Here is a 27,522-nt window from a genome sequence, read left to right on the forward strand (position 1 = left end):
TATTTCCTCAACTAGTAGATTATCTAACTCTTCAATTTGTCCTGGGGGCCTATAAATCACACCTACACGAGTTACTGTGTGATTACCAAATTCTAACGTAACCCAAACAGACTCTATGTTCGCCTCACTACCTTTTATTAGGCTAGATTTTATGCTATCCTTCACATACAGGGCCACCCCTCCCCCTTTGCTGCATTTCCTGTCTTTTCTATATAAAGAGTACCTTGGTATTGCTATGTCCCAGTCATTTTTCTCATTATACCATGTCTCAGTAACAGCGACTAAATCTACACTATCAGTTGCCATTATTGCCACAAGTTCATGGATCTTATTCCCTAAACTGCGAGCATTTGTAGACATGACTCTAAGCTTACCATTTTTTAACACTTGCTACAGGCACCACTCTCCAGAATATCTCCAACCACACACTTAGAAGCAGCACTCTCCAGAATATCTCCAACCACACACTTAGAAGCAGCACTCTCCAGAATATCTCCAACCACACACTAAGAAGCAGCACTCTCCAGAATATCTCCAACCACACACTTAGAAGCAACACTTAGATGAAGCAACCAAGCTATATTAGCCAAGCTAATGACAACAACCCTTATATACTCCTAAAATCACCACCCACTAGGAATGTTTAACACCTGGGTAGGCCTCTGCTTATTTGCAAACAATAGCTAATTAAACAGCAATCAATAGCAAGTAGCTAACTAATCAAATCAAATGCCTTATAATTACCAACAGGAAATTAAACCTTGTGCAATCAGTCAGGGCCGCCACCAGAAATTTTGGGGCCCCTCACAAAGCACAAGGTCTGGGCCCCCCGCCCCACCCCCCCGGCCCACCCACAAGTCCGCCCACAGGACTCTTACCTAGTCCGCAGACAATGATGCAGGACTGAATGTGGTGTGTATAGTGGAATTAGAATGTGTGTAATGGATGTAGTGTTTGTGTGTATTAGATACTGTTTGTGCAGTGAATGCAGAGTGTGTGTTTGTGTAGCGGATGCAGTGTGTGTAGTGGATGTAGTGTGTTTGTCTAGTGCAGGGGTAGGCAACCTTTTAGCAGCACTGTGCCGATATAGGATTGTGATGTCCCGTAGCGTACCGATCCTCAGGCTACCAGGCAAGCTAACCAAGCAATTGCTTGGGGCCCCGAGCTGGCCTGGGCCCCCAAGCAGGGCCGCCCATTTCTATAAAGCTGCAGCCGCCTGAGCGCTCTATAGAGAGCCTCAGGCGGCTGCAGCACTGCCTCTCTCGTCATCTCCCCTTCCCTGTAGCTACAGGGAAGGGGAGGTGAGAAGAACATAGGGAGGGAGGGAGGGAGGGGGGGGGAGTAAAAAGAACATAGGCGGGGGAGTAAGAAGGACACGGGGGAGGGGAGTAAAAAGGACATAGGGAGGGGAGTAAGAAGAACATGGGGGGAGAGTAGTAAGAAGAACATAGGGGGGAGTAGTAAGAAGAACATAGGGAGGGGGAGGAGTAAGAAGAACATGGGGGCAGAAAGAAGAACATAGGGAGGGGGAAGGAGCAAGAAGAACACTGAGGGGGAGGAGTAAGAAGAACACAGGGGGGGTGAGGAGATGAGGAGAACACAGGGAGAGGGGAGGTGAAGAGAAGGGGAGATTAGGAGAACACAGGGAGGGGGGAGGTGAGGAGAAGGGAAGATTAGGAGAACACAGGGAGGGGGTGGTGAGGAGAAGGGGAGATTAAGAGAACACAGGGAGGGGGGTGAGGAGAAGGGGAGATGAGGAGAACACAGGGAGGGGGGTGAGGAGAATACAGGGGGGGGTGAGGAGAAGGGGAGATGAGGAGAACACAGGGAGGGGGGTGAGGAGAAGGGGAGATGAAGATAACAGGGAAAGGGGGTGAGGAGAAGGGGAGATGAGGAGAACACAGGGAGGGGGTGAGGAGAAGGGGAGATGAGGAGAACACAGGGAGGAGGGTGAGGAGTAGGCGAGATGAGGAGAACACAGGGAGGAGGGTGAGGAGAAGGGGAGATGAGGAGAACACAGGGGGGGTGAGGAGAAGGGGAGATGAGGAGAACACAGGGGGGGTGAGGAGAAGGGGAGATGAGGAGAACACAGGGAGGGGGGTGAGGAGAAGGGGAGATGAGGAGAACACAGGGAGGGGGGGGTGAGGAGAACACAGGGAGGGGGTGTGAGGAGAAGGGGAGATGAGGAGAACACAGGGAATTTTCAATTGTTGAAAATGTTCAAGTTTTATGCACATTATATGCAACAGCAGTATTTGCACTGTAAACCATTTTTATTTATATAAAGTGTGGGTGAACTTAAACTGTATGGCTATGCTGAGGTTCCTGTGTAGGCTTTGCGTGCGGGGGGTGGGGGGGTACCATGTCCATTTTGCTTGGGGCCCCCAAATTCCTTCAAACAGCCCTGCCGATCCTATTTTTTAAATTGAGGTGTGTATGCTGCCGTATTCTGCTTGTTATTTATACTGTAATTGCTTTGTTTCGTTGTATTTGTGCGTATATGAGCTATTATATTGTATATGTTCATTAGTAGTTTATGGTATCGTGTATGATACATATGAATGTGGGCTGTGTATGAGGGCTGCTTGTGGAATTGTGTGTAGATGGATATGTCACATTGTGTGTTAGGTAGTGTATGGGGCTGTTTGGGGTTTTGCACGTGAGAGGCTGCATGTGGGATTGTGTGCATGTACGTAGATTGTTAGTGGTGTTGCGTTTGTGGGGATTGTGCGTATGTTTGTGTGTGGGCTGTTAATATTATTTGTATGAGGGGAGGCTTATTCTGCAGGTCTGTGTATATCTAGCAGTGTGGGTGGCTTCCCTGGGTTCCAGTGGGGACCAGCCTGGGCAGGTACAGGTCAAGGACAGGAGCTGCAACATCAGCTGTGGGCTGCTCTACTACAGTGTGGATTCCCATTCACAAGGGCTGGGAGGAAGTGATCTGAGATCACTTACTCTATATGCTGCAATACATACATTGAGGATTGTCCTTAACTACCTCTTTGTATTAGCAGATATCTGCAGTTTCACTGAGACTCCTGAGAGGCCAGACCCTGTTTGGCTCTAGCAGCCTTGAGTGCCGTGGAAAGACACCTCGAGTGCCGTGCATGGCACTAGTGCCGCAGGTTGCCTACCCCTGGTCTAGTGGATGTAGTTTTTGTGTGTACTAGATGCAATGTGTTTAGTGGATGTAGTGTGTGTTTTAGACGCAGTGTCTCTGAATAGTGAATGCAGAATGTTTAAATGTGTGGTGGATGTAGTGTGTGTACTGTGAATACAGGATGTTTGTGTAGTGGATGCTGTGTGTATAGTTAATGCAGAGTGTGTGTCAGTGTAGTGAATGCAGAGTGTGTTTCAGTGTAGTGAATGCAGAGTGTGTGTTAGTGTAATAAATGCAGAGTGTGTGTGTCAGTGTAGTGAATGCAGAGTGTGTGTGTTAGTGTAGTGGATGCAGAGTGTGTGTGTAAGTGTAGTGGATGCAGAGTGTGTGTGTAAGTGTAGTGGATGCAGAGTGTGTGTGTAAGTGTAGTGGATGCAGAGTGTGTGTGTAAGTGTAGTGGATGCAGTGTGTGTGTGTTAGTGTAGTGGATGCAGTGTGTGTGTTAGTGTAATTAATGCAGTGGGTGTGTCGGTGTAGTGAATGCAGAGTGTGTGTCGGTGTAGTGAATGCAGAGTGTGTCAGTGTAGTGAATGCAGTGTGTCAGTGTAGTGAATACAGTATGTGTGTGTTAGTGTAGTGGATGCAGAGTGTGTGTTAGTGAAGTGAATGCAGTGTGTGTGTGTTAGTGTAGTGGATGCAGTGTGTGTGAGTGTAGTGAATACAGTGTGTTAGTGTAGTGGATGCCGTGTGTGTTAGTGAAGTGAATGGAATGTGTGTGTTAATGTAGTGGATGCAGTGTGTGTGTTAGTGTAGTGAATACAGTGTGTGTGTCAGTGTAGTGGATGCATAGTGTGTGTCAGTGTAGTGGATGCAGAGTGTGTGTCAGTGTAGTGGATGCAGAGTGTGTGTTAGTGTAATGAATGCAGTGTGTGTGTTAGTGTAATGAATGCAGTGTGTGTGTTAGTGTAGTGAATGCAGTGTGTGTTAGTGTAGTGAATGCAGTGTGTGTGTGTGTCAGTGCAATGAATGCAGAGTGTGTGTTAGTGTTGTGAATACAGTGTGGGTTAGTGTAATGAATGCAGTGTGTGTGTTAGTGTAATAAATGCAGTGTGTGTGTGTTAGTGTAATAAATGCAGTGTGTGTGTGTTAGTGTAATAAATGCAGTGTGTGTGTTAGTGTAATTAATGCAGTGTGTGTTAGTGTAATTAATGCAGTGTGTGTGTTAGTGTAATGAATACAGTGTGTGTGTTAGTGTAGTGAATACAGTGTGTGTGTTAGTGTAATGAATGCAGTGTGTGTGTGTTAGTGTAATGAATGCAGTGTGTTTTAGTGTAATGAATGCAGTGTGTTTTAGTGTAATTAATGCAGTGTGTGTGTTAGTGTAATTAATGCAGTGTGTGTTAGTGTAATTAATGCAGTGTGTGTGTTAGTGTAATTAATGCAGTGTGTGTGTTAGTGTAATTAATGTAGTGTGTGTGTTAGTGTAATGAATGCAGTGTGTGTGTGTTAGTGTAATTAATGCAGTGTGTGTGTTAGTGTAATGAATGCAGTGTGTGTGTGTTAGTGTAATGAATGCAGTGTGTGTTAGTGTAATGAATGCAGTGTGTGTTAGTGTAATTAATGCAGTGTGTGTGTGTTAGTGTAATGAATGCAGTGTGTGTGTTAGTGTAATGAATGCAGTGTGTGTGTGTTAGTGTAATTAATGCAGTGTGTGTGTTAGTGTAATTAATGCAGTGTGTGTTAGTGTAATGAATACAGTGTGTGTGTTAGTGTAATTAATGCAGTGTGTGTGTTTGTGTAATAAATGCAGTGTGTGTGTTAGTGTAATTAATGCAGTGTGTGTGTTAGTGTAATTAATGCAGTGTGTGTGTTAGTGTAATGAATACAGTGTGTGTGTTAGTGTAATGAATACAGTGTGTGTGTTAGTGTAGTGAATACAGTGTGTGTGTTAGTGTAATGAATGCAGTGTGTGTGTGTTAGTGTAATGAATGCAGTGTGTGTGTTAGTGTAATTAATGCAGTGTGTGTGTTAGTGTAATTAATGCAGTGTGTGTTAGTGTAATTAATGCAGTGTGTGTTAGTGTAATTAATGCAGTGTGTGTGTTAGTGTAATTAATGTAGTGTGTGTGTTAGTGTAATTAATGCAGTGTGTGTGTGTTAGTGTAATTAATGCAGTGTGTGTGTTAGTGTAATGAATGCAGTGTGTGTGTTAGTGTAATGAATGCAGTGTGTGTGTGTTAGTGTAATGAATGCAGTGTGTGTGTTAGTGTAATGAATGCAGTGTGTGTGTGTTAGTGTAATGGATGCAGTGTGTGTTAGTGTAATGAATGCAGTGTGTGTGTGTTAGTGTAATTAATGCAGTGTGTGTGTTAGTGTAATGAATACAGTGTGTGTTAGTGTAATTAATGCAGTGTGTGTGTTTGTGTAATAAATGCAGTGTGTGTGTTAGTGTAATTAATGCAGTGTGTGTGTTAGTGTAATGAATACAGTGTGTGTGTTAGTGTAATGAATACAGTGTGTGTGTTAGTGTAATTAATGCAGTGTGTGTGTGTGTTAGTGTGTTTATTAGTGTATGTATGTAATGTAATGAAAGGTATTCCCCCCTCCCTGTTTCTTACCTTGTTCAGGGAGGGGGGAAGATCCTTTGATCCCTGGTGGTCCGGTCCGGTGGCATTCTGGGCCCCCCGGCTCCCTGTATTTGCAGAGGGGGCCCAGCGGACTGCAGGAGCACTTTCCAGGATTTCCCTGCGTCTAACTCCCGCGAGATGTGGTGTGCGCGCCGCGCGCCGCGCGGAGCGTTGCCATGGTAACCCATGGCAACGCTCTACCGACAGCACATCTCGCGGGAGTTAGACGCAGGGAAATGCTGGAAAGTGCTCCTGCAGTCCGCTGGGCCCCCTCTGCAAATACAGGGAGCCGGGGGGGCCCGCGGCTGCACATATATATAGCGATGATCGCTATATATATGTGCAGAGTGTAATTGTGGGGCCCTGGACTGCCAAAGCAGTCCGGGCCCCCAGGACCGCCGGGCCCGTGACAACCGTCACGGTTGTCACCCCCTGATGGCGGCCCTGCAATCAGTAACCTTTTCCTACAGATTAATCTTACCTGTAACAGTAAAAATGAAAACTCTTAGACAGTTGAAGCTTCTGTAAAACTATCCAGAATATCTCCAACCACACATTTAGAAGCAACACTTAGATGAAGCAACCAAGCTATATCTGTACCTATATACAGTGCGTGTGACATATCTCTACCTCATTATACAGTGTGTGTGACATCATGATATCTCTACCTCATTAGACCGTGCATATGATATGGTATATTTACCTCAATTTACAGTGCGTGTGACATCATGAGATGTGCTTCTGTGCATGTGACGTCATATCTCTACCTCATTCTACAGTTTGTATTACATCATATCTGTACTTCATTATACAGTGTGTGTGTGTGTGTGTGTGTGTGACATCATGTCTTTATGTCAGGATACAGTGCATGTGACATCATGATATCTCTACATCATTATACACTGAGTGTGACATGATATTTCTACCTCATTATACAGTGCATGTGCCATCCTATCTCTACCTCATATACAATGTGTGTGACATCATGATATCTCTAACTCATTATACAGTGCATGTGACATCATATCTCTAACTCATTATATACACAGTGTGACATCATGATATCTCTAACTCATTATATAGTGCATGTGACATCCTATCTCTACCTCATATACAATGCATGTGACATCATGATATCTCTAACTCATTATACAGTGCATGTGTGATATCATGATATCTCTAACTCATTATACAATGCATGTGTGACATCATGATATCTCTAACTCATTATACAGTGCATGTGATATCATATCTCTAACTCATTATACAGTGCATGTGCCATCCTATCTCTACCTCATATACAATGCATGTGACATCATGATATCTAACTCATTATACAGTGCATGTGCCATCATATCTCTAACTCATATACAGTGCATGTGACATCCTATCTCTAACTCATTATACAGTGCATGTGACATCATATCTCTACCTCATATACAATGCATGTGACATCATGATATCTCTAACTCATTATACAGTGCATGTGACATCATATCTCTAACTCATTATACAATAGGAAAGGGGGTTGGGGAGTGTGGTGAAGTAGACAGTAACAAAGTTCTGTTGTTTTAATGAGCACCTTTGTATCTTGTAGAAGGACAGCTGTTTATGTATTACTCTATGAAGGTTGAATGTAGCATATTCTCTATAGTCTGAATAATACAAAGATGATTCCTTACAATCGATCTGTGCACTCCACGTAGATATACCCATTCTGGCGAATTATGTGACCAGCGGTAACCGGCTTGGAAGAAAAGGCATTGAGTCCTTTTGTTACTAGTAGCCTAGATGGAAGTTTGTATTTAATACTTACCATTTCTGGTCTTATTAACCCTGTCTTTCAATTTAAATCAAGCCACAGTTTTTCTGAAATTCTGTGGCTGATAATCTACACTGTGATTATAGCTAAGAAACCGTTTCAATAGCTAAGGGATTCACATTTCCTAAGCTTGTCTGGGTCTTAAAGTATTGGTTTGAGATTTATTTTCATTGTTGAATATTGACTTTGACGAGGTGCCCTAGATTTGGAGCCTCAGTGAGCGAACAGTACTCCTTTTTAACACCTTCCATTAACGCCTGTTACAGTTCGTGCTGCTATATAGCACATGCTGTGTTTTGTGACATATTACATGAAAGGGTTATATAAACCATTTAATTAACAATGTGGAACTTTGAACGGCTGGATACCAAACAGCAGTTCAGGTACAAAGGGCTGAGGATACATACAGAACCTGTGATTTCTTACTCAGTAACATAATAGCAGCCATCCATTAATTGCAGAATAATTAACGTGCAGTGTGAACGGAGCAAATCACATGTCCTAATGTAACAGAAACGAGACCTGGTAATCCTCTGCTGCTTGGATGCCCTCCGCCGGCCTGGATTTTATTTCTAGATACTAATATATAATTATTCCTTCTCATAGCTGGTTGTTTCCCATCTCTTGCAGGTTCTGTATAAAGTGTTTAATTCTTTCGTTGAGATGGGCCCAGGAAATGTGAAAGCCACGGATTATGTTAAAGGAGTTGGTGAGCAGATATAAAATTAAATCAATATCAATGTCAGCTTTAGCAAATCACTAGGTCACTATTGGCCTTCATGTGCTTTTTATTTACACTGTATAATAATTCTCACATTTTATATAAAGAGCCATTCTGTGCAAAAGGTTAAAAGTGGAGCATTCCGCTGCTGCATCCCATCGGTTTCCATGGTGATTGCTTAATTTTTAGTATTTATCCCAGCATTATTCTCTATACAGAACTCCCGTAGGATTTCAGTAAATAAACGCTCGCAGTAAGCTGCAGAAAGTGCTGTGCATGCTGTTTATTGAATCGAAGTAAAATTAGGTCAGAGCTCCCTCCCTGGGTTGAATCCTTAACACAGTGCCTAGTACAATAGATAAAACCACCAGGCAACGTGTGTGTGTTAATTCATTTCATACTGCCAGCTATAGTAAATACTATACAGATTGCCCTTGGGCTGTCACTAGGCTGTCTGGGATGGGTGGTTAGTGCTCGAACTGTTAAAGCAGCAGGGTCTGTTCAGCTTTTAGCCACAGTTGGTTTAGTTTAAAGATGTTGTGGTGCTAAAATCTGCCCACTGTACCCCATGTACTCCATCTCTGTTGCAGTGTGAGGTCATGCCCTGATCAACACCATAAACCCATTGCTGTACGTGAATAGGAAGCAACAACCACTTCAAAGCTCCCCTACTTGTTACCCAATGACACCCCAAGTTAGTAGGGTATAACGTGGGATTAGTTAGCAGGTTATAACTTGGGGTTGGTTAGCAGGTTATAACTTGAGATTAGTTAGTAGGTTATAACTTGGGGTTGGTTAGCAGGTTATAACTTGAGATTAGTTAGTAGGTTATAACTTGGGGTTGGTTAGCAGGTTATAACTTGAGATTAGTTAGTAGGTTATAACTTGGGGTTGGTTAGCAGGTTATAACTTGGGGTTGGTTAGCAGGTTATAACTTGAGATTGGTTAGTAGGTTATAACTTGAGGTTGGTTAGCAGGTTATAACTTGAGATTAGTTAGTAGGTTATAACTTGGGGTTGTTAGCAGGTTATAACTTGAGATTGGTTAGCAGGTAAGAACTTGAGATTAGTTAGTAGGTTATAACTTGAGGTTGGTTAGCAGGTTATAACTTGATATTAGTTAGTAGGTTATAACTTGAGGTTGGTTAGCAGGTTATAACGTAAGATTGGTTAGCAGGTAAGAACTTGAGATTAGTTAGTAGATTATCACTTGAGGTTGATTACTAGGTTAAAACGTTTTGGTTAGTAGTGTATAATTGGTTGTGGAGGGCTATATCCGATCACCAGCTCATTCTATTCTACCTCAAACTTATCATTGTTGTGGTAAAAGAAAAAAAAATCTGCTTTCCTTGCTGCTGTACAAATCGTGTTAATTTGTGCATTAATTGGATGTCTTTGTAGCTCACTGTATCGCATAAGTCCTATAAAGACTGTTGTCATTGTGACCTCTCTCTGCTGCAGGTTCCTTCTTCGTGGTGAGTCTGGGAGGCACAGCTATTGGCCTGGTGTTTGCGTTCCTTCTCTCCCTAATCACCAGATTCACAAAACGTGTGCGTATCATAGAGCCGCTCTTCGTCTTTCTCATTGTCTACCTGGCCCACCTCACGGCAGAGATGGTCTCACTATCCTCCATCTTAGCGTAAGCATTGCTGTCAATGGGCCTTTATTTCATACACAAATGTGCGTGTTATTTAATTTAATAATGTCAAATTCATTAACCTGGAATGGTACACTTAGCGTGTCTCCAGTTTCCATTTATATCTTTGATTTGAACTCCAGAAGAGATCTGAGAGTCTCTCCGCAGGACAAAAAGGATGAGGTTAGTCGTAGCGAGAGGGATTAGTATGAGGCGGACAATGAGAGTGTGGGAAGTGAATAGCTTGTTACCAAATGAGTATCTTTCACAAGGACAGCGGGTCATGTTGCAGTGCCCCGTGTCGCCCTGCCTATACAGCCAATAGAAATGACATGCCACGTCTAACTATTATCCAAATAGCCGATTCTTCCAGTGGGTTCCCTGTTAGAATGAGTAATACAGTATTAGTACTGCTTAGTATTAATGCTTTCCGTAAAGGCACATTATAGTCACCAGAACAACAACAGCTTAATGTAGTTGATTTGGTGTCTGTAGCTTGTCCCTGCAGACGTTTTGCTGTTAACACTGCCTGTACTGTTCCTTTACTGGTACTGAAGCCAATTGTCAAGTGTTTGCGCAATAAATAATTTGTTGAAAGCACACACCTGTGATACTTTAAGCAGAGGTGCCCAGTAGGTGCATCCCCAGATGTAGATGATGTGCAACTCCCATGATGCTTTGTATGTGTGTAGAAGCTGCACATTTTAAAAAAACTGGGGATCTTAAGGCAACCCTGACTTAAAAGGACACAAATATATAAAATAAATAAATCAGAATATATATATATATAATTGGTGTCCCTTTAAGTATATATAATATATATTTGTTTACTATGTATACGTTAATGAAAATATACATGCTTGTAAAAAATGCAGATCTCTTGTCTGCAGCCTTCACAAGCCCTCCCCTCTAACTCCGCCCAGACTTTCTGTCTCTGTCCAATCACAGACTCCCAATGCAGCTCAATGAGAGGTCTTTACAAGGCAGGTTGAGTAATTGCTGCCTTTTGATTTTATGTCCACAGAGCTCACCAAACCAGGAAGTACTAGGACCAGTTGACTGACTGCAGTGTAGGGGTGTAACAAGGTTACTATAAAAGTGCCAATTTCTCTTGAAATCTGCACTTTTTATAATATAAAAAAAGAGGACACACACTTAACACGCTTAACTTCAGTAGCACGTCATGTGTTGTTCTGTTCGGTGCATTTTATACTGGACTCAAATAGAACTTAACTATTGCATAAGAAGACTGTGTGATGCCTAGTGCAATATGGAGGACTTTACAACAGCTTCTTTTCTGGCCGTGATGGTTTGTATCAACATTAAATTCCAAACCGTGTATTTCCACCTGGTGCTGTCTCCATGAATGCTGCCTATGACCTCATATCTACCTGATATCTCCGGTCCTTTCACTGACTAGTCAGCGTCACCAGCTCTGGATTTGGTGGCAAATTGCCCCATCTAGAGGCTGCTCTGTAAAAGGTCTTATAGCTTATTGTGTATAAGAAAATATTCCAGGTATGTTTATCACATACATAGGTGAATGACACGATAACAACAAGAATAGAACTCATTTTTGAGGGTGTTAGATTATATATTTTTTGGCAATCTTTATTCATAGAAATAGAAAAATATCACCACAAAAATAAATGTGAGAATAGTGTGAAAAAGTATATAATATACTTATCTAATATAAAACAGGACAGCCTCCCACTGATCACATCCCAGATGGTAATCTTACATCAACCAGAATAGAAACTACAAAACATGTGGGAAACTGCTGTATATTCTAAAAGAGAACATAAAACGAAAATAGTGTAATACAGTTTAACGTTATATGAACGCGCTGTTACTCAGTGCACTCACAGAATGGCGATGTTTAAACGCGCTCAGAGGGTGCCTCCCCGATGGTGATGAGGGGCTATTGACCCACGCCTCAGTCCGAGTGTATTGCTGGAAGCTAGATAGATGGTAAAATAATTGTGGCTTTATTTTGAATAAGAGGTGTATATTTTAGAATATACAGCTGTTTCCCACATATTTTTGTTGTTTCTATTATTATTTATAGAAATGTAAGATTTTACATTAGCCAAGAAAAAAAGATAACATCAAATCACCCAGACAACATAAAATCTGCTGTACATTACGTTATGATAGACATGTAGAAATATATATTGCCTGACCTTCATTTTGGACAGATGTGCTTTGAGAGAGAGCTCATCGCTTATCATCCAATATTGCTGGATTAATCTTTTATTTTAATGTCCATTACGAGGTTGGTAGAGAATTACCCATTTCTGACTTGGCTGGTCCACGTTTGAGTGGTTTATATTTTCCACATATTTTCCACATATCAATTGAATACTCTGCTTGACACAGTGCAGCCTAATGAGTGCATCAGGCCATAGAGACGGCCAATCTCCCGGCCTGGAGCAACCTGGGCCCCAGTGGAGTCGTTCTGGTGGCCTGTCTCCCCCTTCCCAGTTGATCCCAGTCTACACCTTGGAGGTCCTACTGCTTTACCAAGACTACGCAGTATTGCTGCATGATTGAGCAGACAGTGTCTCACTGAAATAGCGGATGCCACATGGTCATCTGTGCAGTGAATGTCAAAGCTAGACAAAGTCTTGCACCGTGTCAAAGCTAGACAAAGTTTTTGAGGATGTGTGAAGGAAGCTGAACAATAGTCTGCACCGACCTGCTCAACAGGGGCTGAGTGGCCACTCACCCCAGAAATTACTGATGAGAGTTCAGCATGAGTCAGCGGCTCCAATCCTAGAATGAACCTGAAAATGGCGGTGGCAACTAGAGCACCTCAAGACATAAGAGGCTGAGTATAGTCCACTATCGGGCCTCGGTCCACATCTTGGGACTTCTCGGGAGATTGGGATACAAGGGGGACATCGAAGTCATCACAAGGCCAGTCTTACCACCCCAACTGGATAACACATCTTGTTTCATGTGGGCTACCATGCTTTATCATTCTTCACTATGTATTGCCACTGGACGGTGGTTGACTGATCTGGATTCTGAGACTAGGACTCTTGCTATCACTCATCAGCAAAAGGCAATGTAGAGCAAGCATATTATTTTATGTTGGTTTTCTATTTTTATTTATTTATTTGATTGATTGACCTGTTGAATTGTATATCAGGTTTGCCTTTTGTTAATACTCTGCACATTTGTTCACTAATAGATCATCACAGGGGTCTCCTGGGTGGATTATTATGCTGAATACTCGACTGAACACTTATATTACTATATAATTTAAAATATTGTACTTGCTTTCAGTGTAGATCTTTGTGCACTTCTCTCTCGCCTATAACGTGTGCACCTGCCTAATTTTCGGTACTTCCAATATGCTTAAATACCATTGCCATGTGGTAGCAGAGTGTGTAGGTTAGATCATTCACCACCTAGCCATGTTTGTTTGAAATTAAAAGTATCTTGTCTGGTTTCTAGTGTTGCTTTGTATTGTTTGGGGCAGGGTGTTGCAGCTATGATTGCGTTCGATTCTGATCAACTAATGCAGCAGATTTTCATTTCTCCCCAGAGTTACATTTTGTGGCTTGTGCTGCAAGAAGTATGTTGAAGCAAATATCTCGAACAAATCTCGTACTACAGTGAAATACACCATGAAAACTCTGGCTAGCAGCTCGGAGACCATTATCTTCATCTTCCTGGGCATATCTGCTGTGGACACGTCTAAGTGGATGTGGGACTCTGCTCTCGTCTTGTCTACACTATTCTTTATCTTGGCATTCAGAGCAATCGGTAAATTCTGTTGCACCTTGTGATGTTGTTTTTGAATTGACGTGTTGGCCTTTCTCAGTTTGATAAATTCTTAGACCTTCTTTACATTGTGAGGTTATAGTAATTAGTGAATGCTTTGAATTTGTCTGAATACTCCAGTCAGGACAAAGAGAGTGCTACATTGTTACACCCTTTTTATTAATGTGACAGGCAGACGTTTCAACTAATCTACTGGGGTTTGTTACCAGTGACTGGTGAGTGGACTAACAGGAACCAGCTGCTCTGTTTACATTGTTTTGTAGTAAGAAGTTTGCGGCTATCCATTCAGAGTTTGCAGTCTAATACATTAACATGTACATGATTCTTAAAGTATGTTTCTGGTGTTTACATGATGTGTCGATTGATTACCCCAATCTATATAGCCAGCACAAACCATATCATTAGCTATATGTGGCTAATCTACTGATCACCCAAGTCCCCCTACCTGTCCAGGATTTAGGGATTACCCTGTTGTGTCCAAGGTGTTTTTAAAAAGAAAACACTTTAGACACAACTGGGTAATCCCTAAATCCTGGACTGGTGGGGGGTACTTGAGGACTGGGTTGGGAACCCTGGACCTTAGTGACAAACGTTTCGGGTTTAACCATTTTTCAATGTGCGATGCCCCAATACAAAAAAATGAATATTTACACAGTATATATAGATAACAAATATCGTTACCCGGCAACCAATGCAAACCCTGGCCATCTTAAAGAGTGGCCATGTGCTGGTGAAAAACTTGTGGCAAAAATATCAGCGCTAAGGTTGTGAAAGCAAGTTCATGAAGACAAAGGAAACAAATTATCCTATTGTGGTGGTCCGCCAAGCTATCACCGCCACGGATTCCCTTTTCCCCGAATAAAATAACGCCAATAATCTTGAAGTTAAATATATCGCCAGTATCGCATAACCCGCCACACATGAGCCAAGGATTAATGCTGGGAGAAAACTGTTTAATTCAGGGACACACACAGCCTTTTATGACAAAGCCCATGCAAGGGGTTTCTTACACAAAACAGCAGGGTAATCCCTTCCCTGTACCTGGGAGATAATTGAGTCAGGAGCTGTACAAACTCTACCTCCAGGTAGCGAAAAACACATAATTTACAGATACCCCAAAAGAACCCCCAAAGTACCATGTACCAGGGCTATAGACAGTATAGAAATAACTGACGTTTTCAAGAATGTCACACAAACATCCCTGTGAGACAACCACTGCCTTTGTAGCAGAAGGAACGCTTGCCAGACACTTTTTATTCCTCTTTTTAGGCTGTCTTTATCCCCTGTAGCAGAACTTTTTTCCTTGTTATTTCGTGTGGTTCCGGTTTTCCGGTTGGGATACTTAATACGAACACAATAGCTTCATCTCCCGAACGGGGACCACCCCTGTGCCCCACTAGAACGTTGACACCAATCACTTAAGTGCAAAACCGCAAGGGAAACAAGTAATAAGTGCTTTCCTTGGGTGGCCGCCAGTTCGTATAACCGAACACGTGGCAGAGAGCATGGTGGCCATCTTGTCTCCCGAACGTGGGGAGAGATACTTGGTCGTCGAGTGCCTGGAACTCTCGACTAGGCACTCGCAGGAACGCCGGTAGACCTCAGACCACTTCCTGTTCCATTTCCCGAACGACGTGTGGGAGATACGAACTACCGAACATGGGGAGCATTCATATCCTGAAATAAGGAGATTCCCCTGTATGGTGTTCGCACCAGAACCTCACGAACGGAGACCGGCTAGGGCACCAATTCCCCTGAAACTGTTTTGGGCTAGCGCCTCGTGTCTGGTCGGTCAAAACTTTACTTTGATGCCATTCCCGTTCTGCAATACCGATCTGAGTGATTCTTGGATATGTTGAACACTCAGATCGGGGCTATCGGGGGAATTTACTTTTCCTGGGGTTCTGGGGTATGGTTGAGGTACTTTTGGGGTACAGGCTATTTTGTTGGATTTTCTGTACCTGGGAGATAATTAAATTCGAGGTATTTTCTCAAGCAATTATCTCTCAGGCATATAGGATCCTGCGATTGAAAACCCTTCATTATTGTATGTGAAACCCCTTGCGTAGGACTGGGCATAAAAGCCGTGTATGTGCCAATAAACTTCAGTTGTACCTCCAGAGCTGAGTGTCGTCCAGTTACTGGGGAGGAGGTGGGAGATTCTTTGACTATTTTTCTGCTTTCTGATTGTACTTTGATGTATCCAGCGTAGGAGAGTCCCTGATAGGACTAGGAATCCGCTACAGCCTTGTTGTAGGATAGTGGGTAACCTGGGGAAGGTGGAGCAGTCTGAATCTAGAACAAGAGTAGGAAAGGGATGTTATGTTGGAAAGTGTCTTGCAAGCTATAATGTCCTGTGTTTTCCTTTTTATCCTGTAGGTGTCGTCCTACAAACGTTTGTTTTAAATCGCTTTCGACTCCTCCCGTTGGACAAGATCGACCAAGTAGTGATGTCATATGGTGGACTGCGTGGGGCTGTGGCCTTTGCTTTAGTAATTCTGCTAGATGATGCCAAGGTGAAGGCCAAGGATTACTTTGTGGCAACGACCATTGTTGTGGTATTTTTCACCGTAATGTTTCAGGTCTGTAAAATATCTTCCGGATACTTTAAATATTTCAAATATCTATATTTACCCAGGCAGTGTCTGTGTGTATAACACTGTGTGTGTTAGTGTAACATCTGAACAATTGTGGGAAAACCCAGCATCCTGGCCCTCACAGCATTCACCCCGGCCCTCACAGCATCCACATCCCTGCCCTCATAGCATCCACATCCCGGCCCTCATAACATCCACATCCCGGCCCTCACAGCATCCACATCCCGGCCCTCACAGCATCCACATCCCGGCCCTCACAGCATCCACATCCCGGCCCTCATAACATCCACATCCCGGCCCTCACAGCATTCATCCCGGCCCTCACAGCATCCACATCCCGGCCCTCACAGCATCCATCCCGGCCCTCACAGCATCCACATCCCGGCCCTAACAGCATCCACATCCCTGCCCTCACAGCATCCACATCCCAGCCCTCACAGCATTCACCCCGGCCCTCACAGCATCCACATCCCGGCCCTCACAGCATCCACATCCCTGCCCTCACAACATTCATCCCGGCCCTCACAGCATCCACATCCCGGCCCTCATAACATCCACATCCCGGCCCTCACAGCATCCACATCCCGGCCCTCACAGCATCCACATCCCGGCCCTCACAGCATCCACATCCCTGCCCTCACAGCATCCACATCCCTGCCCTCACAGCATCCACATCCCAGCCCTCTCAGCATTCACCCCGGCCCTCACAGCATCCACATCCCTGCCCTCACAGCATCCACATCCCGGCCCTCACAGCATCCACATCCCGGCCCTCACAGCATCCACATCCCTGCCCTCACAGCATCCACATCCCGGCCCTCACAGCATCCACATCCCGGCCCTCACAGCATCCACATCCCGGCCCTCATAACATCCACATCCCGGCCCTCACAGCATCCACATCCCTGCCCTCACAGCATCCACATCCCTGCCCTCATAACATCCACATCCCTGCCCTCACAGCATCCACATCCCGGCCCTCACAGCATCCACATCCCGGCCCTCACAGCATCCACATCCCGGCCCTCATAACATCCACATCCCGGCCCTCACAGCATCCACATCCCTGCCCTCACAGCATCCTCATCCCTGCCCTCACAGCATCCACATCCCTGCCCTCACAGCATCCACATCCCAGCCCTCACAGCATTCACCCCGGCCCTCACAGCATACACATCCCGGCCCTCACAGCATCCACATCCCAGCCCTCACAGCATTCATCCCGGCCCTCATAATATCCACATCCCGGCCCTCACAGCATCCACATCCCGGCCCTCACAGCATCCACATCCCTGCCCTCACAGCATCCATATCCCTGCCCTCACAGCATCCACATCCCTGCCCTCACAGCATCCACATCCCGGCCCTCACAGCATCCACATCCCGGCCCTCACAGCATCCACATCCCGGCCCTCACAGCATCCACATCCCAGCCCCCTCAAATCATCCACATCCCGGCCCTCACAGCATCCACATCCCGGCCCTCATAACATCCACATCCCGGCCCTCATAACATCCACATCCCGGCCCTCACAGCATCTCCCGGCCCTCATAACATCCACACCCCGGCCCTCACAGCATCCACATCCCGGCCCTCACAGCATCCACATCCCAGCCCTCATAACATCCACATCCCTGCCCTCACAGCATCCACATCCCGGCCCTCATAACATCCACATCCCGGCCCTCACAGCATCTCCCGGCCCTCATAACATCCACACCCCGGCCCTCACAGCATACACATCCCGGCCCTCACAGCATCCACATCTTGGCCCTTACAGCATCCACATCCCGGCCCTCACAGCATCCACATCCCGGCCCTCACAGCATCCACATCCCGGCCCTCACAGCATCCACATCCCTGCCCTCACAGCATCCACATCCCTGCCCTCACAGCATCCACATCCCGGCCCTCACAGCATCCACATCCCGGCCCTCACAGCATCCACATCCCTGCCCTCACAGCATCCACATCCCGGCCCTCACAGCATCCACATCCCTGCCCTCACAGCATCCACATCCCTGCCCTCAAAGCATCCACACCCCGGCCCTCACAGCATCCACATCCCGGCCCTAACAGCATCCACATCCCTGCCCTCACAGCATTTACATCCCTGCCCTCAGCACCCACACCCCGGCCCTCACAGCACCCACACCCCGGCCCTCACAGCACCCACACCCCGGCCCTCACAGCACCCACACCCTGGCCCTCACAGCATCCACACCCCGGCCCTCACAGCATCCACACCCCGGCCCTCACAGCATCCACATCCCGGCCCTCACAGCATTCACATCCCGGCCCTCAGCACCCACACCCCGGCCCTCACAGCACCCACACCCCGGCCCTCACAGCACCCACACCCTGGCCCTCACACCATCCACACCCCGGCCCTCACAGCATCCACACCCTGGCCCTCAAAGCATCCACACCCCGGCCCTCACAGCATCCACACCCCGGCCCTCACAGCATCCACATCCCGGCCCTCACAGCATTTACATCCCTGCCCTCAGCACCCACACCCCGGCCCTCACAGCACCCACACCCCGGCCCTCACAGCACCCACACCCCGGCCCTCACAGCATCCACACCCTGGCCCTCACAGCATCCACACCCCGGCCCTCACAGCATCCACATCCCGGCCCTCACAGCATTCACATCCCGGCCCTCACAGCATTCACATCCCGGCCCTCACAGCATCCACATCCCGGCCCTCACGGCATCCACACCCCGGCCCTCACGGCATCCACACCCCGGCCCTCACGGCATCCACATCCCTGCCCTCACGGCATCCACATCCCTGCCCTCACAGCATCAACACCCCGGCCTTCACGGCATCCACACCCCGGCCTTCACGGCATCCACACCCCGGCCTTCACGGCATCCACACCCCGGCCTTCACGGCATCCACACCCCGGCCCTCACGGCATCCACATCCCTGCCCTCACGGCATCCACATCCCTGCCCTCACGGCATCAACACCCCGGCCCTCACGGCATCCACACCTCTGCCCTCACGGCATCCACACCTCGGCCCTCACGGCATCCACACATCCCGGCCCTCATAATCACATCGCAATAGAAGGAGCAAAGTACAAACACTTGTTTTAATTAAATAGAAAATGGTGGTACTGGAGCCCACCATTTTCCCCTATATTGGAGTTCTACCATTTCTTAAATGTATTTCAATGTATTATTTATACATGTTATTACAGCAGCATCTTCAAGGCTTAATGTAGATACAAACTGGTCTATTCACACACAACATCAGGAGGAGTTTTGTGTGACAGCCAGGCAAAACATGTTAAGTAAAATTTGCCACGTTGAATCTATTAGATGTATGCTTCAGTATCCAAACATGGCCCCTAGAGGTCAGCACTGTACTGGTTTAGGAGATGCTAAGTGTTGCTGAATTTGGTCCTATGATGTTTACTTTCCGAGCTGAGCAGGAAGGATGTCTGTCCCAGGAGACCTTTATTTCTGTAGAAAATATTTCAAGGCACGTGCTGTGTATTATTGCCATAGAAGGGTGGATGCCCCAAACGCAGTTATCACGGTTAATCCAGCTATGTGAGAGTTATAAGGCTGATTCCACATTTCACTAATTAGCCTTCTTCTAGCTGACAGCCCCACGGCAGCGTTAATACTGGAGAAATGTCATACATCATCACACATCAAGCTTTAAATTAAACACAAATGTAACATTAAGGACAAGCCTTGGGTCAGCCGTAATCCAAGCTATATTACTGTGCGAGAGATTGATACAGAAATCGGACACCTCAAGCAGTGTCCAGGCTCAGGCCAACTACTTCCCCTATAAAGCCCCTCATTGGCTTTATGGAGGGATGGACTGATAGATACAGCAGCATTACTCTCGCTGAAAGTACAGTAATTATCCTAGACAGACCCTCTGCTCCTTCTCTTTACCTACATCACCGTATGTAACCGGAGTGACTCGTAACCGGAGTGTGTCCACACGTACTGCTCATAGAGCTGTGTGCATTATCCTAGACAGACCCTCTGCTCATTCTCTTTACCTACATCACCGTATGTAACCGGAGTGACTCGTAACCGGAGTGTGTCCACACGTACTGCTCATAGAGCTGTGTGCATTATCCTATACAGACCCTCTGCTCCTTCTCTTTACCTACATCACCGTATGTAACCGGAGTGACTCGTAACCGGAGTGTGTCCACACGTACTGCTCATAGAGCTGTGTGCATTATCCTATACAGACCCTCTGCTCCTTCTCTTTACCTACATCACCGTATGTAACCGGAGTGACTCGTAACCAGAGTGTGTCCACACATACTGCTCATAGAGCTGTGTGCATTATCCTAGACAGACCCTCTGCTCCTTCTCTTTACCTACATCACCGTATGTAACCGGAGTGACTCGTAACCAGAGTGTGTCCACACGTACTGCTCATAGAGCTGTGTGCATTATCCTAGACAGACCCTCTGCTCCTTCTCTTTACCTACATCACCGTATGTAACCGGAGTGACTCGTAACCGGAGTGTGTCCACATGTACTGCTCATAGAGCTGTGTGCATTATCCTAGACAAACCCTCTGCTCCTTCTCTTTACCTACATCACCGTATGTAACCGGAGTGACTCGTAACCGGAGTGTGTCCACACGTACTGCTCATAGAGCTGTGTGCAATATCCTAGACAGACCCTCTGCTCCTTCTCTTTACCTACATCACCGTATGTAACCGGAGTGACTCGTAACCGGAGTGTGTCCACACATACTGCTCATAGAGCTGTGTGCATTATCCTATACAGACCCTCTGCTCCTTCTCTTTACCTACATCACCGTATGTAACCGGAGTGACTTGTAACCAGAGTGTGTCCACACGTACTGCTCATAGAGCTGTGTGCATTATCCTATACAGACCCTCTGCTCCTTCTCTTTACCATCATCACCGTATGTAACCGGAGTGACTCGTAACCGGAGTGTGTCCACACGTACTGCTCATAGAGCTGTGTGCATTATCCTAGACAGACCCTCTGCTCCTTCTCTTTACCTACATCACCGTATGTAACCGGAGTGACTCGTAACCGGAGTGTGTCCACACGTACTGCTCATAGAGCTGTGTGCATTATCCTAGACAGACCCTCTGCTCCTTCTCTTTACCTACATCACCATATGTAACCGGAGTGACTCGTAACCAGAGTGTGTCCACACGTACTGCTCATAGAGCTGTGTGCATTATCCTAGACAGACCCTCTGCTCCTTCTCTTTACCTACATCACCGTATGTAACCGGAGTGACTTGTAACCGGAGTGTGTCCACACGTACTGCTCATAGAGCTGTGTGCATTATCCTAGACAGACCCTCTGCTCCTTCTCTTTACCTACATCACCGTATGTAACCGGAGTGACTCGTAACCAGAGTGTGTCCACACATACTGCTCATAGAGCTGTGTGCATTATCCTATACAGACCCTCTGCTCCTTCTCTTTACCTACATCACCGTATGTAACCGGAGTGACTTGTAACCGGAGTGTGTCCACACGTACTGCTCATAGAGCTGTGTGCATTATCCTAGACAGACCCTCTGCTCCTTCTCTTTACCTACATCACCGTATGTAACCGGAGTGACTTGTAACCGGAGTGTGTCCACACGTACTGCTCATAGAGCTGTGTGCATTATCCTAGACAGACCCTCTGCTCCTTCTCTTTACCTACATCACCGTATGTAACCGGAGTGACTCTTAACCGGAGTGTGTCCACACATACTGCTCATAGAGCTGTGTGCATTATCCTAGACAGACCCTCTGCTCCTTCTCTTTACCATCATCACCGTATGTAACCGGAGTGACTCGTAACCGGAGTGTGTCCACACGTACTGCTCATAGAGCTGTGTGCATTATCCTAGACAGACCCTCTGCTCCTTCTCTTTACCTACATCACCGTATGTAACCGGAGTGACTTGTAACCGGAGTGTGTCCACACATACTGCTCATAGAGCTGTGTGCATTATCCTAGACAGACCCTCTGTTCCTTCTCTTTACCATCATCACCGTATGTAACCGGAGTGACTCGTAACCGGAGTGTGTCCACACGTACTGCTCATAGAGCTGTGTGCATTATCCTATACAGACCCTCTGCTCCTTCTCTTTACCTACATCACCGTATGTAACCGGAGTGACTTGTAACCAGAGTGTGTCCACACGTACTGCTCATAGAGCTGTGTGCATTATCCTAGACAGACCCTCTGCTCCTTCTCTTTACCTACATCACCGTATGTAACCGGAGTGACTCGTAACCGGAGTGTGTCCACACGTACTGCTCATAGAGCTGTGTGCATTATCCTAGACAGACCCTCTGCTCCTTCTCTTTACCTACATCACCATATGTAACCGGAGTGACTCGTAACCAGAGTGTGTCCACACGTACTGCTCATAGAGCTGTGTGCATTATCCTAGACAGACCCTCTGCTCCTTCTCTTTACCTACATCACCGTATGTAACCGGAGTGACTTGTAACCGGAGTGTGTCCACACGTACTGCTCATAGAGCTGTGTGCATTATCCTAGACAGACCCTCTGCTCCTTCTCTTTACCTACATCACCGTATGTAACCGGAGTGACTCGTAACCAGAGTGTGTCCACACATACTGCTCATAGAGCTGTGTGCATTATCCTATACAGACCCTCTGCTCCTTCTCTTTACCTACATCACCGTATGTAACCGGAGTGACTTGTAACCGGAGTGTGTCCACACGTACTGCTCATAGAGCTGTGTGCATTATCCTAGACAGACCCTCTGCTCCTTCTCTTTACCTACATCACCGTATGTAACCGGAGTGACTTGTAACCGGAGTGTGTCCACACGTACTGCTTATAGAGCTGTGTGCATTATCCTAGACAGACCCTCTGCTCCTTCTCTTTACCTACATCACCGTATGTAACCGGAGTGACTCTTAACCGGAGTGTGTCCACACATACTGCTCATAGAGCTGTGTGCATTATCCTAGACAGACCCTCTGCTCCTTCTCTTTACCATCATCACCGTATGTAACCGGAGTGACTCGTAACCGGAGTGTGTCCACACGTACTGCTCATAGAGCTGTGTGCATTATCCTAGACAGACCCTCTGCTCCTTCTCTTTACCTACATCACCGTATGTAACCGGAGTGACTTGTAACCGGAGTGTGTCCACACATACTGCTCATAGAGCTGTGTGCATTATCCTAGACAGACCCTCTGTTCCTTCTCTTTACCATCATCACCGTATGTAACCGGAGTGACTCGTAACCGGAGTGTGTCCACACGTACTGCTCATAGAGCTGTGTGCATTATCCTAGACAGACCCTCTGCTCCTTCTCTTTACCTACATCACCGTATGTAACCGGAGTGACTCGTAACCGGAGTGTGTCCACACGTACTGCTCATAGAGCTGTGTGCATTATCCTAGACAGACCCTCTGCTCCTTCTCTTTACCTATATCACCGTATGTAACCGGAGTGACTCGTAACCGGAGTGTGTCCACACGTACTGCTCATAGAGCTGTGTGCATTATCCTAGACAGACCCTCTGCTCCTTCTCTTTACCTACATCACCGTATGTAACCGGAGTGACTCGTAACCAGAGTGTGTCCACACGTACTGCTCATAGAGCTGTGTGCATTATCCTAGACAGACCCTCTGCTCCTTCTCTTTACCTATATCACCGTATGTAACCGGAGTGACTTGTAACCGGAGTGTGTCCACACGTACTGCTCATAGAGCTGTGTGCATTATCCTAGACAGACCCTCTGCTCCTTCTCTTTACCTACATCACCGTATGTAACCGGAGTGACTCGTAACCGGAGTGTGTCCACACGTACTGCTCATAGAGCTGTGTGCATTATCCTAGACAGACCCTCTGCTCCTTCTCTTTACCTACATCACCGTATGTAACCGGAGTGACTCGTAACCAGAGTGTGTCCACACGTACTGCTCATAGAGCTGTGTGCATTATCCTATACAGACCCTCTGCTCCTTCTCTTTACCTACATCACCGTATGTAACCGGAGTGTGTCCACACGTACTGCTCGAAGAGCTGTGTGCATTATCCTAGACAGACCCTCTGCTCCTTCTCTTTACCTACATCACCGTATGTAACCGGAGTGTGTCCACACATACTGCTCATAGAGCTGTGTGCATTATCCTAGACAGACCCTCTGCTCCTTCTCTTTACCTACATCACCGTATGTAACCGGAGTGACTTGTAACCGGAGTGTGTCTACACGTACTGCTCATAGAGCTGTGTGCATTATCCTAGACAGACCCTCTGCTCCTTCTCTTTACCTACATCACCGTATGTAACCGGAGTGACTTGTAACCGGAGTGTGTCCACACGTACTGCTCATAGAGCTGTGTGCATTATCCTAGACAGACCCTCTGCTCCTTCTCTTTACCTACATCACCGTATGTAACCGGAGTGACTTGTAACCGGAGTGTGTCCACACGTACTGCTCATAGAGCTGTGTGCATTATCCTAGACAGACCCTCTGCTCCTTCTCTTTACCTACATCACCCTATGTAACCGGAGTGACTATTAACCAGAGTGTGTCCACACGTACTGCTCATAGAGCTGTGTGCATTATCCTATACAGACCCTCTGCTCCTTCTCTTTACCTACATCACCGTATGTAACCGGAGTGACTCGTAACCGGAGTGTGTCCACACGTACTGCTCATAGAGCTGTGTGCATTATCCTAGACAGACCCTCTGCTCCTTCTCTTTACCTACATCACCGTATGTAACCGGAGTGACTTGTAACCGGAGTGTGTCCACACGTACTGCTCATAGAGCTGTGTGCATTATCCTAGACAGACCCTCTGCTCCTTCTCTTTACCTACATCACCATATGTAACCGGAGTGACTCTTAACCGGAGTGTGTCCACACATACTGCTCATAGAGCTGTGTGCATTATCCTAGACAGACCCTCTGCTCCTTCTCTTTACCATCATCACCGTATGTAACCGGAGTGACTCGTAACCGGAGTGTGTCCACACGTACTGCTCATAGAGCTGTGTGCATTATCCTATACAGACCCTCTGCTCCTTCTCTTTACCTACATCACCGTATGTAACCGGAGTGACTTGTAACCAGAGTGTGTCCACACGTACTGCTCATAGAGCTGTGTGCATTATCCTATACAGACCCTCTGCTCCTTCTCTTTACCATCATCACCGTATGTAACCGGAGTGACTCGTAACCGGAGTGTGTCCACACGTACTGCTCATAGAGCTGTGTGCATTATCCTAGACAGACCCTCTGCTCCTTCTCTTTACCTACATCACCGTATGTAACCGGAGTGACTCGTAACCGGAGTGTGTCCACACGTACTGCTCATAGAGCTGTGTGCATTATCCTAGACAGACCCTCTGCTCCTTCTCTTTACCTACATCACCATATGTAACCGGAGTGACTCGTAACCAGAGTGTGTCCACACGTACTGCTCATAGAGCTGTGTGCATTATCCTAGACAGACCCTCTGCTCCTTCTCTTTACCTACATCACCGTATGTAACCGGAGTGACTTGTAACCGGAGTGTGTCCACACGTACTGCTCATAGAGCTGTGTGCATTATCCTAGACAGACCCTCTGCTCCTTCTCTTTACCTACATCACCGTATGTAACCGGAGTGACTCGTAACCAGAGTGTGTCCACACATACTGCTCATAGAGCTGTGTGCATTATCCTATACAGACCCTCTGCTCCTTCTCTTTACCTACATCACCGTATGTAACCGGAGTGACTTGTAACCGGAGTGTGTCCACACGTACTGCTCATAGAGCTGTGTGCATTATCCTAGACAGACCCTCTGCTCCTTCTCTTTACCTACATCACCGTATGTAACCGGAGTGACTTGTAACCGGAGTGTGTCCACACGTACTGCTCATAGAGCTGTGTGCATTATCCTAGACAGACCCTCTGCTCCTTCTCTTTACCTACATCACCGTATGTAACCGGAGTGACTCTTAACCGGAGTGTGTCCACACATACTGCTCATAGAGCTGTGTGCATTATCCTAGACAGACCCTCTGCTCCTTCTCTTTACCATCATCACCGTATGTAACCGGAGTGACTCGTAACCGGAGTGTGTCCACACGTACTGCTCATAGAGCTGTGTGCATTATCCTAGACAGACCCTCTGCTCCTTCTCTTTACCTACATCACCGTATGTAACCGGAGTGACTTGTAACCGGAGTGTGTCCACACATACTGCTCATAGAGCTGTGTGCATTATCCTAGACAGACCCTCTGTTCCTTCTCTTTACCATCATCACCGTATGTAACCGGAGTGACTCGTAACCGGAGTGTGTCCACACGTACTGCTCATAGAGCTGTGTGCATTATCCTAGACAGACCCTCTGCTCCTTCTCTTTACCTACATCACCGTATGTAACCGGAGTGACTCGTAACCGGAGTGTGTCCACACGTACTGCTCATAGAGCTGTGTGCATTATCCTAGACAGACCCTCTGCTCCTTCTCTTTACCTATATCACCGTATGTAACCGGAGTGACTCGTAACCGGAGTGTGTCCACACGTACTGCTCATAGAGCTGTGTGCATTATCCTAGACAGACCCTCTGCTCCTTCTCTTTACCTACATCACCGTATGTAACCGGAGTGACTCGTAACCAGAGTGTGTCCACACGTACTGCTCATAGAGCTGTGTGCATTATCCTAGACAGACCCTCTGCTCCTTCTCTTTACCTATATCACCGTATGTAACCGGAGTGACTTGTAACCGGAGTGTGTCCACACGTACTGCTCATAGAGCTGTGTGCATTATCCTAGACAGACCCTCTGCTCCTTCTCTTTACCTACATCACCGTATGTAACCGGAGTGACTCGTAACCGGAGTGTGTCCACACGTACTGCTCATAGAGCTGTGTGCATTATCCTAGACAGACCCTCTGCTCCTTCTCTTTACCTACATCACCGTATGTAACCGGAGTGACTCGTAACCAGAGTGTGTCCACACGTACTGCTCATAGAGCTGTGTGCATTATCCTATACAGACCCTCTGCTCCTTCTCTTTACCTACATCACCGTATGTAACCGGAGTGTGTCCACACGTACTGCTCGAAGAGCTGTGTGCATTATCCTAGACAGACCCTCTGCTCCTTCTCTTTACCTACATCACCGTATGTAACCGGAGTGTGTCCACACATACTGCTCATAGAGCTGTGTGCATTATCCTAGACAGACCCTCTGCTCCTTCTCTTTA

General features: G+C 46.5%; 1 protein-coding gene across 3 annotated transcripts in view; it reads left to right on the forward strand.

The window, feature by feature from the left end:
- Nucleotides 1–27,522, forward strand: part of SLC9A5 (solute carrier family 9 member A5) — a 178,793-nt gene that overhangs the window by 121,900 nt on the left and 29,371 nt on the right. For all 3 annotated transcript variants that reach the window (XM_063438806.1, XM_063438807.1, XM_063438805.1), the window contains 4 exons: nt 8,179–8,257; nt 9,730–9,907; nt 13,458–13,678; nt 16,076–16,278. In XM_063438806.1, coding sequence (XP_063294876.1) covers nt 8,179–8,257; nt 9,730–9,907; nt 13,458–13,678; nt 16,076–16,278 — 681 coding nt within the window. The remainder of the gene's footprint in view (nt 1–8,178; nt 8,258–9,729; nt 9,908–13,457; nt 13,679–16,075; nt 16,279–27,522) is intronic.

This window comes from Pelobates fuscus, chromosome 12 (genome assembly GCF_036172605.1).
Source record: "Pelobates fuscus isolate aPelFus1 chromosome 12, aPelFus1.pri, whole genome shotgun sequence".
Classification (NCBI taxonomy): domain Eukaryota; kingdom Metazoa; phylum Chordata; class Amphibia; order Anura; family Pelobatidae; genus Pelobates; species Pelobates fuscus.